The sequence below is a fragment of the Tympanuchus pallidicinctus genome, unplaced genomic scaffold (assembly GCF_026119805.1).
Source record: "Tympanuchus pallidicinctus isolate F22 unplaced genomic scaffold, pur_lepc_1.0 scaffold3, whole genome shotgun sequence".
In the NCBI taxonomy this organism is placed as follows: Eukaryota; Metazoa; Chordata; class Aves; order Galliformes; family Phasianidae; genus Tympanuchus; species Tympanuchus pallidicinctus.
In genome coordinates this window covers 78,561,872-78,577,192 of record NW_026294747.1, presented here as the reverse complement: position 1 = coordinate 78,577,192, position 15,321 = coordinate 78,561,872, and the positions used below count along the sequence as shown (strand labels likewise).

The 15,321-nt window shown below is 38.4% G+C and overlaps 1 protein-coding gene across 1 annotated transcript in view; it reads right to left on the bottom strand.

Annotated features, from left to right (window-relative positions):
* Positions 1-15,321, bottom strand: part of CUBN (cubilin) — a 132,036-nt gene that overhangs the window by 101,691 nt on the left and 15,024 nt on the right. The window contains exons 13-22 of the mRNA XM_052696991.1: positions 14,917-15,035; positions 14,087-14,321; positions 12,912-13,093; positions 12,016-12,178; positions 11,627-11,817; positions 7,930-8,086; positions 6,462-6,640; positions 6,096-6,258; positions 5,645-5,861; positions 4,549-4,679 (exon numbers count right to left, since the gene is read on the bottom strand). Coding sequence (XP_052552951.1) covers positions 4,549-4,679; positions 5,645-5,861; positions 6,096-6,258; positions 6,462-6,640; positions 7,930-8,086; positions 11,627-11,817; positions 12,016-12,178; positions 12,912-13,093; positions 14,087-14,321; positions 14,917-15,035 — 1,737 coding nt within the window. The remainder of the gene's footprint in view (positions 1-4,548; positions 4,680-5,644; positions 5,862-6,095; positions 6,259-6,461; positions 6,641-7,929; positions 8,087-11,626; positions 11,818-12,015; positions 12,179-12,911; positions 13,094-14,086; positions 14,322-14,916; positions 15,036-15,321) is intronic.

Here is a 15,321-nt window from a genome sequence, read left to right as displayed (position 1 = left end):
TGATGTCACTCTGCTGAAGAAAAACTCATATCCATAACAATTAGACTTTTATGTAACATAATGCATGTTTAGGAAAAAAAAAAAAAAGGGAGGAACTTTCACATGAAGTTCCTCACCATTGGCAATAGAAAAAGCACATCTGCACTTCAGGGCCTTCTGCTACTGCTGCTGGCAGATTCCAGAAGGCTTAGTTTTACCAGGAACACACACAAAGGTCCTTTGTAATGTTTCATGCTCTAGCTTCTCAAAAACACTGGGTAATACTGTTCAGAAAGAATCTCCAGCTTTTTCCTGTTTATTTAGACATAAACACACATACCATATAGTTTTACACATATATACAGACATGTATAGGCATACTAATAACTGGATCAAACATGACCAGTGACCTAACAAGTTGCCAAGTGCTGGGTGATTGAGTCTCTTCCTACAGACTTAGGGTGAGTAGATGACAAAGATGCACACATCCTTTCTCTGTTTTAGCCCGGTCTTATTCAGCCGTGCTGTGTATCCGTACACACATATATATGTCAAACATTTCTTTCCTTTCTTGCCTTTGCTCATATACCTAAAGAGAAAATCCAAGCAACATCCTCCTAATAATTACTGGCTTTAGTCTGCATGATGCAAATTGAGAAGTCAACTTTTATATGGATACTGATAATGACACACATCTCAGGTTGAGTATTAGGGAGAATTTCTTCTTAGAAAGAGTTGTTGGGCACTGGAACAGCCTACCTGGGATGTGGCAGAGACACTATCCCTGGAGGTGCTTAAGGAAAAGGCAGACATAACACTGAGGGACATGGTTTAGGGGGCAATATGGGAGGTAAGGGGATGGTTGGACCAGATGAGATCTTTTCCAACCTTAATGATTCTATGATCTATACATCACTATCAGGTACACACTTAAGTCCACAGGCTCAAAATACTTTCTTCATCTTTCTCAAACTCTGCCTTCTGCAGTCAGTCTCTCTCAACTAACACAACACACAATGAAGCTGTTTAAAGCCAAGTTATCTCTCTTGGAAAATCGTGTCATTTACAATTCAGGCTGGTAACCAGAAGTCTTATCTTTCACCAAGGCCAGACAAAGACCAGGGATTAAAAAAAAAACAAAAAACACGTATCAGGAAAGAAATCTGCTAAAAGCCCTGTTAACGATGACCCTTCTTACTGGAAAGGATGAAATGAAGCCTCCTTAATGAATGAATGAATAAATAAATGCTTACTAGTGAGAATTCACGGACAACAAAATATACCTGGATCTTTCAAGGCCTGAGCAACTCTTCGTGTAATGACTGAGCCTTTTCAACAACTTTTCAATAATTTCACATTTTGGTTGTTTTTTTTGTTTTGTTTTGTTTTTGTTTTTTGTTTTTGTTTTTTTTTCCCTGTGGCTTTTCAGCCAAGATACACAAAAGAAAACCCAAACACTATTGCAAGATTTATATGCTGTGACACTCATCTATCTGGTATTTGAGTTATGGATTCTGTGGTTCCAGATGATCCTCAAAAGACAGAGAGCCAAGAAATAAGCATCTAAGGTACAGACAATGTAAGTAGGAGACATACACTTAAGACAACTAAGAATCGTGGGGGTAAATTTGTCTGAAGCATTCCTGCCTTTTGAGCTGTTCACAGCTACTAGCTAGCAGACTGCTAAAACAATTGCTTGTACGTTATGGATCATAGCCATGCCCGTATCTCACTGCATTCAAGCTTCTTAACTAGGAAATACAGCTTTGCAGCTATTTCCTGCAACTCTTCAAATAATTAATAAATCACGGATAAGCCACGCCAAACATTGTTTGGTAAGATACATAGAGAAAAAAATTAGTTTTGTTTCAGATAAATAATATTTTTCACTCACACATATCCTCCTTTTTTACTTTTTTTTTTTTTTGTCTTTTAATGTTGTCCATGTTTCCAATAGTTCATTCTCTGTGAAGTAACTTCAGGCAAAGGCCTATTGAAAATTCTAATGTGAACCAGAACAGCTTTGACCACTTCTGATATAGGTTGTAGTGTAGCTTGCTAAAAAAATATAGCTCAAAAATATGAAGAATTCCTGCTGCACAAGGTACATTATTAAAAGCATGTTTTTCTTAACAGAAAAATGAAAATAGACAGCAAATGTTAAAAAAAAAAAATCCATAGCTTTGGTAATTCTCTCAGATATTATTATTTCAGCAATTCACTACCCTAGTGTAACTGGATATATACATAAGATAAATAGCAGGCCTAAAAGTCTCACAGTAGGAAAACTTAACTCAATATAATTTCACAGGAGTGTTAAATTACTTCTCTCAGTGAAGTCCACAAACACATATTTGTCTTCTCCCAGGCCATTGCAGCTTCAACACTTTATTCTTAATAAGAAATGAATGCTAATGGTCCAGTATTTATGACAACTGAGTTATAATATTACCATGCTCGTGCTGAGGCCAAAGGAAAGAAATTTCTGTGAAGAGAAATTGTGGTTTCAACTTTTTAATAGGGTTATTAGTCTCAGTTTCAGTAGTTATTCACTATGTTACCATACATATGCAAATTACGGTGCTTAAAGTGAAAAAAAGAAACAGCATTTCTTCCAGAGATCATAATTCTGGCTTTGAGCAAGAAGAAAGCGAGTTATCACTTTTGCAATATTTCTCATTAAAGATCCTATTAAGACCTGTTAGAGCACATCCAGAGGAGGCCTAGAGAAATGATCCAAGGGATGGAACACCTCCTAAAAGAACAGGCTGAGAGGGCAGCCTGGAGAAGAGAAGATTCTGGGGAGATTTGAGAGTGGCCTTTCAGTATCTGAAGGAGAGCTATGGGAAAGAAGAGGACAGATTGTTCAGCAGGGTCTGTGGAAAGAACAAGGGGAAATGGCTTCAAGCCTAAAGAGAGGAGATGAAGCTTAGTTATAAGGAAAAAGTCTACAGTGAGGGCGATGAGACTCTGGAACAGGTTGCCTAGAGATGCAGTTGGTGCCCTGTGTCTGAAGACTTTCAAGGTGAGGCTGGATCAGACTCTGGGTCTCTGATTTAGCTGTACATGTCCCTGTTCATTGCAGGAGAGTTAGACTAGATGACCTCTAAATGTCCCTACCAACTCAAAGGAATCTATGATTCTAAGCCGAAAAGTAATAAACATACCTGTACTAATTAAGTGGAAAGAAAAAATATGGGAAAAGAAAATGTTTGGAGAGATTCATCCATAAAAATCATTTCACTTACAGTTTTTAATAATATTGAAGAGAAAACAGATTTTTAAAATATACTTCGAAACCATTCCACAGACAATACTGGTACAGTTTGAACCTCGCACGATGCATATAACAGCGCTTTGGATGAGGATACCTTGTCAGTGGCAGCAGTAAAGGAGGAGGATATGGAAGAAAGGGGGCAGAGTAGCAAAGGTAGAAAGAAAAACTTGGGTTCAGCACCAAGATAACCGATAAAGTCAGAGAAATAAGATGCCAGAGACAGAAATACAGATTAATACTAATTAGAAAGTATTCTGATCTTGATAAACTGTGAGAAGAGCTGCTATTATCTATCAAATCCAACTATGCAATATTTACTTGAGGTAAAGGAAAAAAGGAAAACTATCACATTAATGAACAATGCAATCTGTCTCTTCACCCATATCCTCTTCTAATACAGATGTAGGTTTAGCAGCAAGGAAAGCAACAGCAGACATGCCTTTTAAATGTATGAGAAGGTACTTGACAGCCTTTCAAAGCTGCTCCTTCAAATGCAGCTCAGTCACTGCTAGAACAACTGTTTGTCAGGGAGACGTGCAAACACTAGCAGAGGCTTAGTGGGTTTGGCATATTTTGAAAACACAGATAAGCCCACATTGGAAAACCTTCAAATCAGTAGCAATTTGAGTAATTTTCCAGTTTTTCCTCTGTTTTACACTACTAAGTGAATGAGAAGTCATTCTCTTCAATAGTCACTTTTCCCCACGTGTATCATTTCTTAAAAGATACTTAAATAATAGGTTTAAGGCATAAGAGGAGCCTTGAGTTCTGGAGACTGACAATTTGAGCTCAATCTTACAGAGAAAAGAAAAAAGCTGCTTGCGCTTTCAGGCTAATTTGCTAATTTGTTATATTTTGATGTGACTTTTTTTTTTGCCTACAATCAACACTATACCCAAATAGGAGCTAAACTAATTTGTACGGCACCTGAGATGCTCAGGTGGCTTTCCATTAAAGTGAGTTTTCCTACATCACCCAACTCAGCTTAGGGTGGACAGAACAAATTCAGGAAATAATTTTCCAAAATAATTCATACATTTCTACCTTGTCAGCTCTTAGTGACTTTGTAAAGAAAACAGCAGTATTGCTTACATAAATTGCTTTCTATGTCGGTCATATTTGCAGAGAGGGAAATGCTTTTTGAATCAAGTAGCTATAAATAAGAAGGGGACAGAGGAGGCACCAAGCAGTCCTACATAAACACAGAAAATAAAGTTTCTGTTTCTTACAGTGGTTATTTATAGTGACAACTGAAAACATTTAATTTGCATAACGACATACTGACATTTTACCTTCTGATGCATGCAAGGAGATATAATTAGCTGAGAAGCCCTCAGAAGAAATGCTGCTGTTGGTCACAAAGTACAACGTCATCACATTGCCACCACTAGTAAGAGATGGTGGAATTGATCTTCCACAGTACCTGCAGCAAAAAAAATGACCCACATTGAGTGGCGGTGCTTTATGAAGCATCTGTATTACTGGAAGATTCGGTTTTTGTGAGGTTTGAACAGCTGCATATATATGATGTCACCTCTGAACTATAGAGATCTCAAACATAAACGCTGTATCACGAGGCTAAATAACACTCTTCACGTACAAGAATCTAACAAATGTTAGATCTGTAAAGTCAGAGGAGAAATTACCAAGTTGCGCAGTTCTTACTGAAATTAGTCCATGCTGTACCTACAGCATAGCCTGAGTGGCTGACAAAAGACCAGGGTGGCAAAATGCTCTCTACTATAATATGATGGTCATTTGCTCTTTATTTTCCAAAATATTGCCATATCTAGCAACTACTTTATAGACTGTAAATGCAGTTGAGTTCTGTGCTTGAGTCGATGAAATGTTCTTGAATTCTAGGTTAGCAAGAAAACCCTGTATATAACAGAGCTTCTTAAGAGGGAGAGAGAAGAAAACATTTGTTAGATTTTTCCAACCTAATAAAACAGCACAGATCAGGAGGAAGTGAAAATAAAACCTTATAAGACAATGACTTCAGTTTAGTTCTTGCTGAGATCCGATACACATCCTTTTAAGTAATCTCTTTTAAATAATCTTTCTTTCATCTCTGCAGGTGTTCCAAATCATGTGTTTTCCTTAGAACAGATATATTAATGCTTTTGAATATATTTCCCATATATCAAAATGTTAATGGAGCTGGACAGTGGCAGCTACTCTCCTAGTATATAGCATTTATTAAATGGGGTTCTTGTTCTCTGGTTGAGGAGAGGAAGTTGCCTTTACTATGCTAGCAAAATTGCTGTTAATGTTTCAGTGGAGCGATTAAACTACATGCAAAATTTAAGGAAACAAATTGGAAAGATGTACAGAAACAGAACAGAGCACACTCTACAGTAATTAAGTTCTACAGGCTAATGAACATACCTCCCCAATTTCTGCATAGTGCTGTTGTCATATATTTCAAGATAATCCATTCTGCAGTCGCTATCAAATGGCAAGTTAAAAGATGTGAACGTCAGGCGGATAAGGTAGCCAGATTGAATGCTGATGGTCCAGGTACAATCAATACCATGTGGGTAGACATCTGGGTAACTAGGACTTGTAATTGTTCCTTCTAAGCCAGTGAGAGACTCCCCGCATACTGTAGAGATTTTAAACAAATTAAAGAATATATTAATTCAACTACAAGGCACTTACAACATTTGTTACTTTACTGATATTTCATGAACATTTTTGTCTCATGCATACTACGCTGTGATACACTTCGATTTTTTCTCCCATTATACCTTGTAATACTCAATGGGCCTCTGTTTTCAGTGTACAAGAAAATCTGTAAAATCCCAACACCCTATACCCAAAACAAAAAAATTCTTACTTGTATCTAATGGCCAGTACTGAGCTCTGAAGCCAAGGTTGGTAAGAGAGGAAGCTCTAAATCTGATATAGAGATTGTTCCTTGTAGATTGCACTCTAGATGGTACAGCCGTGCCACAATATTTTCCCAAAAGAGGAGATTCTGTGTTATTGCCATCTCTGACCTGAAGAACAGTATATTCAAAATATTCCATAAAAAGTTCGATTGTTTTAAAGTTGTAAGAGCAAATAACTTCATAAGAACAGCATCATAAAAGGCATCCTCAATAAATCAAACAGTTCTGCTTTTGTGGAAATGAGTACAAGGAGGAACACACAGCTAAGAGTTTCTGAGAATTATGTGTATTATAAATGCAATTTTCTTTACCTCAACGTAGTCTGAGTCACAAGTTGTTGTATTTCGAATGCCAAAGTCGATAAAGTTAAGAATCACCACTTTGCTCACTGGCTGGGAGATGATCCACTCACAGGTCTTTGGCTGGGAGGACATCCTTGGGTAGTAAGGTGAATGGATAGTGCCTTCTCCAGACAGGGAGCCTCCACAAGCTGCCAAGAGACACCAAGAGTCAGTAGTTGTGATGAATGGTTTTGACAAACCCATAATATAATATCTATCAAATATTACTATATCACCATCTTTAGAAGGAAACCACATCTAAAATCCTGTCTTCTCATAGCATCTACTGTGGTTCTACCAGCTAGAATTAAAAACATACTTAAAAGAACATATTACTGCGTAGCATAAATGTATATTTACAGAAGTTCAATTTAACATTGACCATGAATATTTAAGAGATTTGACTTATTTCATAGAATCATAAAATCTTTCGAGTTGGACAGAATCCTTAAAGGTCATCTGGTCCAACTCCTCTACAATGAACAAGGACACAGGGTGCCTCACTACACTTATTGTAAAAAATTTCTTCCTTACATCCAATCTAATCTTCGCTCTTAGTTTGAAGTCATTTCCTTTTGTCTATCACAACAGATCCTACACCAAAGTGCCTGTTCTCTTCTTTCTCACAGCCCCCCTGTATGTACTGAAAGGCCTCTAACAAATCTCCCTGGCACACATTCCCTCTTTCAGCCTGTCCTAGGAGACAACCTAGGAGAGATGTTTCATCCTTCAGATGATTTTTCTGACCTCCTCTAGACAAACTCCAACAGGTCTGTATCTCTCCTATACTGAGGACTCCACATCTGGATACAGTACTCCAGGTGAAGGCTCACCAGCATAGAGCAGATGGGCAGGATCATCCTTCTGACCTGCTGGCCACACTAACTTTGATGCAGCCCAGGATGCACATTGCTGGCATCCACCAATACCCTCAAGTCCTTTTCAGTAGGGCTGTGTTCTACCATCCTTATACCTCCCAGCTTGCAATGATAGTAGGGGTTACCACAACCCCAGACTTACACTTGAATTTGTCAAACCTCAAGAGGCTCACCTGGGCCCCCATGCTCAAGGTAAAGCTTTATTACATATGCTTAGACAAATGTATTAGAGATTAAGAACAAAAAGACAGAAATAATGAAAGTATAAATATTTTGCCAGAGTTATAGTTATGTTATCTTTAGTATGTTAGTGGTAAGCAATGTATTATTAACAGAAACAATGGGGAATACATTTCCAAATATGGCAGAAGTGTCTACAACAAACCTACTGCAAACATTACCTTTGTATTTCTAAAAGCAGCATTGAATAAACAAACTATTCTCTTCTTTCCTTTCCTTTGAAGTTTATCTTAGAACCAGTACGTGGGTAATATAGCAGCAAAATCATTGAAAGCATTGAAATTACAAACAACTTCATCGTGCAAGTCAACAGTTCTTACCAACTTGGTAAACAGCCCTGAAGCTAGCCCTTTGCACAGAAGCATCAGACTTGAACTCGATCCAGAGACTGTTGCTTGTAGAAGTTATTGGAGATATAGCTGTACTGCGACACAGTCTGGTAATCAGAGAAGACATCTCACTGTCACCATCTCGAACCTAATCATTAATAAGAAAAAAAGAAGTACATCAGATCATAAAAAAGAGACTTTCAAGGGGGACTTTCAAGACAATGCTGGATCAGGCCCTGGGCAACCTGATTTAGTTGCGCACGCCCCTGTTGCAGTAGTTGGACTATATGATGTTTAAAGGTCCCTTTTAACTCTAAGGATTCTATGATTCTATCCTAAAAGCTTTGGTATTTGATACCTAGACTTGATTATAGGCACAGAAGACACACTACTATCACAGATCACAAGAAAGAAACAAATCGTCTCAATGAATCACAGTTTTAACACAGTTTGGGCATGTGCTTCCATAAGTGACATCTTTCATATGAAAGAGACAGTTAAGTTACTCACTAGTGATAACTATGATTTATTTTATTTTATTTTTTTTTTCCAGCACTAAAAGCCTGTTGTGGAAAATTAAAGGACAAGATTTGTAGTTTCCTTGCTCTGGCCATGAAGTTTATAGTGACCTTCTAATGGCGCTTCTCCAGAAATATCACATCACATCACACATATTCATCAACACAGCCAGAAACATTCACTGCAACAAAAGGTGCAACTGTGAGTCTACAAGCAGTAAAATTTTCCATTTTTCTAAAGGGCTCAATGCATGAAAATGATAATAAAGCTATAAAAGCTTTCAGTTCGTACCTTCTGCACTGCCCTTATTCAATTTGTAAATCAAAGGAGACTTGTGCACTACATTATGAATCATGATTATCAAGGAGACTAGAACAGTAAGAGGTATTTGCATCTCCAGTCTTCAGGCTCTGAACTCACAGGCTGTGAGTAAGTCTAGGATCAGGCCAAGCAGTACAGCCAAGGTGCTCTGAACGCCCTCTGAAGCACTCATTTCATTCCAACAGGAGAGTCAACAAACAGGTCCTAAAACAGGTCCCCTGCTATTTGCCTATCAGGGACCAAGCAGAGGACATATAGTTTTCAGATCCCCTCTCATCACCTCTTCTCTCCTCCTCAGCTGTGTCATTTCACGGGCTGAGAGAGAAGGAAGGAAAAGTTTGCAGTGCTGGGTAGACAGGCGAGCAGGCAGTGGTTCAATTGCTTTGTTTAGCAATTTCCCTGTGGAGAAATGCTTCTCTGACTAATGCACTTTAAATTTCTGTGGGATCTAGACTCAAGGTGAGAGAGTTATATGGGATTTATGAGGAAGTAAATAAAATCTCAAACTAAGCTGGAGTATTCAGAAAATGTTTATAAAGAAGTTTATAGAACTATAGTTTGCATGAGTTTACTTTTTTCTTGACCTGATTCTGCTTATGCTTTTGGTTTATAAAATCCAAATAGAAGTTATAAAAATGACAGGTTCTCTAAACCATTTGAATAATATTTCGTATTGCCAGTTAGAAGGATGAAGGAGAAGGAGCTGGCATAGCTAATACCTTACCTCTGCAGCACTATGTCACAGTCCTAAATAAGTTTTATTGTGTCTAGTTTCTTATTGCAGACCCCTTGTCCCAGGCCGCTCCTTCCTTAGTCAAAGACTAAACATCCCTCCCTCAGCCAGTGTCTGCAAGCAGCGTCTGGCTGCTGTGATTTCCTGTTATCACAGGGATGTGAATAATATGCTACTTCTCAAAGTGACAAAATAATTGTCACAGAGTGATTTTGAAAATAACTTAAGCATCCAAAACTAAAATCCATTTCCCCAGTTGAATTTCATCATAAAATCCATTGAAATAGTATTTTAGAAAAGCATATCTGGAAAATAGGCTTTGAAAGAACAAGACTTGAAACCACAATTTTTGTGCGTTTTGCTCTAGGCTGAGCTGAGTTGATGAGGAGGAAGGCTAAGAGGTGGCAGAGCAGACAAATACAGGAAAACTGAACTGCTTGTGACTGCAGCAAACAAGGTAAATGCTTTGCTGAATTAACGCAAACTGATTGTTTCCAACAGAACTGGTTTTGTTTCTCTGGTTGTGGTGAATTTAGCTGCTGTTCCGCAAGCAATTAGCATGAGGAGTACCAGGCCAAACAAACAAAAGCTGCCTGTGTTCATTAAACACACTTCTCCTCTCATTACAAAAATTAATTACACTTCATTCCAGGCAAAGTCTCCGAGTTAGAGAAGGAGAAACAGGAGCAATGTTAGCACAATAACAAATCTTATAAAAACAGATTAACTAAAGGGAGCTCACCAAGGCCTGTGCCTCACTTACTCGGAAAGAGGTTAAACACAAAACCTCACAACTGCACAGCCCCGCCATGCCACACTGCTGTGGTTGAAGCTGCCTGTAAGCTTGGCCCTGCTGGGCCTCGGACTGCTTCTCCCAGTGCCTCCCCACTGGCCACCAGCTTCCCTCTTCCCTGCACCTGGCTTATCCATGACAGCTACATCATCCAGGGGCTGTAGCTGAATTTGTTTTATGTCTGTTTATCTCCATGCAGTGCAACCAGAGTTCTGTACAGATAGCAGCCATTTCATGTAGAATGAAGTCATTCACTCTTCCTTGAGATAAGATGAACTGGGCTGTGACACAGAAGACCACAAGGACAGCACGACAGAAGATGGCACAGGCTGGCTGAACCCACCAGAGCTTGCTGGGGCCTGAAGGTTCTCCCACCTTGCCCAGAGCTGCATTTCAGCGCCCAGGACCATCAGCCGCTCCCCATCAGGGGCTTCAGCAGAACCAGGCTCCAGCTCCCATCCACAGCACATGGTCTAGCCCAGTCTTGGCTTGTTACTATCCCCTAGAGAAAGGAATTCATTGCCTGAGGCTGATGCCAGTCACCCTGTTTCTGGCTGAGGTGGTGGGACAGCTCTGGCTGTGGTGCTCGTCCCTGCTGCCTCCAGTGGGAGCTCCCAGTGATCCCCACCAGTACCAGCCCTACACAACCAAACTTCATCTGTGGTTGATTAAAGACATGCAGATCTAGATTTAATGGGCTTAGGGGTAAGGAAGAAGTTGAATAAATAATATCTATCATACTTAAAAGGTGGCACTTAGTAGATTTAGATGAAACATGAAGATGTAGATCAACGAAGAAAGTACAGCATATAGAAGTGCTTTTGAGATCACATACAATTTATCTGCAGTATATCCTGGATGACAAAAATTACTATATTATTATTATATTTTTCTATATAGAAGCATTCTGCATATACCATTTTTTCTATAACAACAATTCTGAACACAAATATAAGTATTAAAATATGTAGTGTGCTTTTTCTTTTCCACAAAATGAATTTTCAGCATAACACCACGACTTCAGAAAATGCTGCCTAGAGACTGTTGCATTATTTCTGTTTTTCTTGTTTGACGTGCATTTACTTAAGGTCCAAACTCTATCTTCATCATGTACAGGAGATTAAGAATTAATGCTATGCTAGAAAGATTTCCTTGTTCTCTTATCTTTCAGTCCCTCTGAGTCTGGAAACCTAACACAATGATATACTTAAACCTTTGATGAACATCTGGTTCTACAGTGGCCCTTGAGAAAGAAATCACACTACCTTGGATTGTAAATACATTTAAACAACCTTTCACATGAACTGCTAAAGAAAAGTCACCTCAATATAACTCAATGAGCAACCAGCGTGGCTCTCCAGCTCCAAATGTGTGAAGTTGAGGTATATCTTTTCATCCTCTGGCTGTCTGATAATGTAGATACATTGTCGACTGCTAATAAACGGATTAGGCCAGAAAGGAGATGTAATAACCCCTTCACTATCAGCGTAGTTTCCTCCACAACTTAGATCTGCTGTATTAAGAAAACAAAACGTTAGTTGAAATATTCACATCTACAGTAATTCTTTTAGTTTAGGTTGCCCCTGAGCAACGGCTGCAAATCCAAGACACTATGTTATTAAATTGCAAGTGTTAATTACAGACATTTGTCTCCCGTTGGCTATGCCTTAGAAAGGTTACAGACTAAACTTTAATACTGATTTTTACTTACCAGCTGATGTTGTATAGACAATGTGAAAGCCCTTGTCAGTAACCGCATCATCAGAGTGAAAGTGAACCCATGCATATGGTCCAGTTGTTTGGAGGGGGGGTGGAGATTCAGTGCTACAGTATTTACCAAGGAGAGTGTCTTCTGAAAGAAGGCCATCTCGAATCTAGACAGAATGATAAATCACCTGTTTAGGATTATCAGATGCATGTCAACTGTAGACGGTACAAATACTTTAAGTTGTATTGGGAGGGGCAGGAGGAAAGCCTATGGTGGAAGCTCCAGACACACAGGGAATAGAAATAGACTAACCAGCTTATCTGGTAGCGCTCCTAGAAGAGCATGGGGTTTGTGAAAGGGAAAAAAGTATCAGATCTAGTGTTGAACTGTTTTTCTGAAACCACGCTCTGCAATATTCAGTTATGACACTGTCATTTTTGTGAGAGGGCATTAGTGAAAACTATTACTTTGCATTTGAGTGTAAGGCCTAAGATCACTCAAAGAGTAGTAGATTGTACTGTAATATGAACCCATTAATTTTAGTTCCTTTTGTCTAATTCTTTTACTTAGGTTAATACTCAGTGGGTTGATATTCAACTAGGAAGTTGGAGACTGAACCTTGCAAGGAAGTGAAAGCTTCCCACCAGACAGTTGACCTGAATCCTATCCTCCCTAGTTGCAGGACTTCCACTGACTTCAGTGGAATGGAATTCCATCTTCTTTTTGTTTTTACCAACAGTACCTGAGTGCAGTACCGGCTGTAGTAAGTACAAATGAATATTTTAATCCAAGATTTAATATCAAACAGTATACTTCTCTACATATAAAAAGTTTTGAAATATCTTGTTTTGTAGTAACCTTGCCATCAAATAAAGTCATAATGCACAATTAAACCTTACCTCCAAGTAGTCATAACTGCAGTTCTCATGGTGTTCTAGGCTTAGTGTGCCAAAAGCAAAAGTGATGAGGAGGCCAGGATCGGTTGAAATGGTCCAGATACAGTTCCTATTTACAGGATAGTTACCAGGGTACCCTGGAGAGCTTATTGAGCCATAAGTACCTGTTAGCTCACCACCGCATTCTAACAGAAAAAAGACATACAGCAATATAGTCTTTAACACTGCACATCGGGTCAAAAACTGAACTGCAGGTACCCAGAATAAATTCAGAAACAAAAAATAAACCCAAACAAATAGAGCAACTAGTTGCATCTTCCTGTACTTTTTATAATTATTTACACAGCTCAGTTATAAAATCCAAATCTCTCATTATTTTTTCTGTGAAAGATTCTTTCACAATTATAATGGAAATATTGTGAGAAGAAAATCTTCTTAGATTAAAAAATTGTTTTAAAAATTGAATGTATTGTTTTAGATCGGCTTTATTAAATTAGTCTGAATTTCTATCTGTTGTATATAGAGTCACTGTGTTTTACCCTAGCACACATCTGTTTTCATTTTTAAGAGAGCAGATTGCAGGGAAGGATGTTTTATGTACGTACTGTAAAAGCACCTCCCCCTCCCCCATACCAGCAAGGTAATGGCAGGCGCAACTCATGTCTTCTATCTAAGAGCTGGTGTGGTCAAATCAAATCTATATCTCTTCCTCTTTGTTTTTATTTCTTAAAAAACAAACAAACAAACAAACAAACTCTGTTTTCAGTTTGTGTACATATTTGTCAATTAGTAATTACCTATCTAATAATGTAAATTGAAAAAAAAAAAAAAAAAAAAAAAAAACACCCAAACATTAAAAAGACCATTTCAGTAAGCATTCCTGGAAAAAAAGTTTTGCCTCTGAATTTTGCCTTTTTCTCCTCCCCATGTTTCCTTCAGAACACAACCTAGTCCACTTTTTTTTTTTTTTTTTTTTTTTTCTAGACAGCACACAGAAGACTGAAGTGAGCTTGATGCTGCACAAAATATTTAGGAGTTTCCCTCTGGGAATGCACTTCCTGGAAGAGCCATTTAATTAATGTTACTACAGCACTTAAATTTCTTATTTAGAAGTAAATCAGCCACTTTTCTCCAAAGCTGCAAACACGTTGCATTACCTGACATTTCATCCAACTTACCAGGATCACGAGAATCCCAATGAACAGTAAAACCTCCAGTAGTAACGGCGTGATTTGAGTGAAACCAAAAATAAAGGGAATTGTGGGAACTGAAAAGCTCAACAGGAGGGTCAGAACCACAGTATTTTCCCAGCATGTGCGCTGATGCTGAAGCTCCATCGTGGATTTGAAGGAAGTCAGAGTTGCAGTCAGTACTTGCCTCCAGTTGGAAGAATGGGAAAGTAATATGCAGAATCTAACAGAAAGTAACAAAATAAGTAATCTCTATTTTCCCATCTGCAAAGATTGTGCTGTAATCCTACATAAAGCTGATATTATTGTTCACACAGCTTTGAGTATCTATGTGCTTTGGAGTCATTATGCCATTTCCTGAAGAGTTCCAGGACTGAAGATACTACGGAAACTTAGGGTCAAAATAAAAGGGAGGAGATTAGAAAGGATTTGGATACGGAAATAGCACTGTTCCCATAAATATATGATCAATATCATTTCCTGTGTCTGCCACATGTTATACTGGAAAAGGCTTGAAATCAGATCTAGAAAGTTTTATAATCTATTCTATGACTGAAAATACTGTCATGGGAGTTTTGTACTGGCGCACTGTAAATACTCTCTATATAAACAGTAACATACACAGCTTCAGGTAAGTTCAGATCCCCTGCGGATCTTTGCGGAACTTTGAAAATGTAGCCCACATTAAGGAGCCTGAAGGTTTGTAAGAATACAGAACTTGTGACCATCTTTATGTCATACGTTCATAAATACGTCACATGTACTCTGGTGAGCTGAGGCTCCTGTGGAGGGTTTCTTTAACTTGAACTCTATTTTACCTTGTCCAGAGCAGTTTGAATAACCCAGGCACAGCTGACCCCATTATCATAGCGCTGGCTGCTTGGGTTGTTAGGGTAACTGAAAGTCCCCCTGGAGCCTGAAAGATATTCTCCACAAGCTGCAGAAACAAAAAAATTAAATTGATTAATTCATGCTATCACAGTACAGACTCAAAACTAAACTTCCTACATATGTTTGGCTTCCTAAACATCTAGAACAAAGATAAAAGACTCTTCAGAATTTCCTTTAAAGTGAAATGGCATTAAAAAAAGGAGAGAGAGAAATTACTTCCTGAATGAAAAGAAGTTCCTGGAAAATGGATAAAAATTTTTCAGCTGAAACACATGAACCAAAAGATGCTGGTTCTGCCTCAAGGAACCATCAATAAATTCTTGTTTCCAGAA